Below are 1,195 nucleotides of genomic sequence, written 5' to 3' on the forward strand. Positions count from 1 at the left end.
TTCAAATTGAACATACTTTTTTCAGCTTTGTATGTTGATTCTGTGTATAATTTAGTTTCTTTGCATTTTTAGTCGCTAAACTTCTGGTTGGGAATCTCTTGACGGCTGTAGTTTTAAGGGAAGTTAAAAGAAACCTTTCAGATATTCGTGAATACCTCCCCAGGTCTATTGAAAGGATCAACATGCAGTTTTGAAAGTGCTAGGATAAATACTGGTGTTCTTTTCTATTTATTAACTGTAAGTGGATATTCACCTTCTTGGGTATGTTGTGGGTATAACCCTGGTTGAGTAAGCTGTGGGTCTACTCCTGGCTGAGTAGGTTGTGGATATGCTGGCTGAGTGGGGTGTGGATATACTCCTGGCTGAGTGGGGTGTGGATATACTCCTGGCTGAGTATGCTGTACGCCTACCTGACGTGGATATGCTTCTTGTTGCCGAATCGAATCGAGGCTCTGTGGTTCCGAATTTTCGCGTTTGGAGTAAATGAGGCACAAGAACACACTTCCCGTTACCAGAAACAACACTGTGAAAGGAAAATTGGTCGTTGTTATTAGTGGTTGTTATGTGATTGGGCATTTAGGGGTGTTTGAACTATAGGGATCATGATTTATTATGATGGGGATAATGCTGCTGCCGGTGGAAGTCAAAACAGCATTGATAATTACAATCGATGAATTAAAGAGTAAAAACTGTGGTATAATTAGGTTACTATGCAGGTGAATGACACGGAATATTTCGTGACTATAATCACCATGATAGCGATAAAAGTAAATTATCAGTCTAGGTAATATGAGGGTGATATAAGTTAATACAAGTAATAATATAAGGGTAATATAATGATTATAGAAATATAACATAATAAAAATATATCATTCATGAAACAGTAATAAACTTTTCCCAGCGATGATAATGATGATTCGGCAGCCATAACAATTACGAACATTAACAACAACCAGAAATCACGTACCACCCACGGACAGGGCAGCATAACCAGACAAAAACCAGGACACTGATACTGCCTCGTCCTCCGCCATAGTAAAATTACCAGTAACTTCATTATAGCCATTGTCGCAACAGTGGCCAGGTAACGTCATTGAGAGGACGACCACACTGTACAGTAGGAAGGGTATGGCTGTGCATGTGATGAAGACTGCTGTTCTCTTGGTAACGGATCCACCGCATACCTGAGGGGAAA

General features: G+C 39.9%; 1 protein-coding gene across 1 annotated transcript in view; it reads right to left on the bottom strand.

The window, feature by feature from the left end:
- Positions 1–1,195, bottom strand: part of LOC119586955 — a 3,988-nt gene continuing 2,793 nt past the window's right edge. Inside the window, exons 3-4 of the mRNA XM_037935688.1 lie at positions 968–1,184; positions 1–523 (exon numbers count right to left, since the gene is read on the bottom strand). Coding sequence (XP_037791616.1) covers positions 225–523; positions 968–1,184 — 516 coding nt within the window. The 3' untranslated portion in view covers positions 1–224. The remainder of the gene's footprint in view (positions 524–967; positions 1,185–1,195) is intronic.

Source organism: Penaeus monodon, chromosome 22 (assembly GCF_015228065.2).
Source record: "Penaeus monodon isolate SGIC_2016 chromosome 22, NSTDA_Pmon_1, whole genome shotgun sequence".
Lineage (NCBI taxonomy): Eukaryota > Metazoa > Arthropoda > Malacostraca > Decapoda > Penaeidae > Penaeus > Penaeus monodon.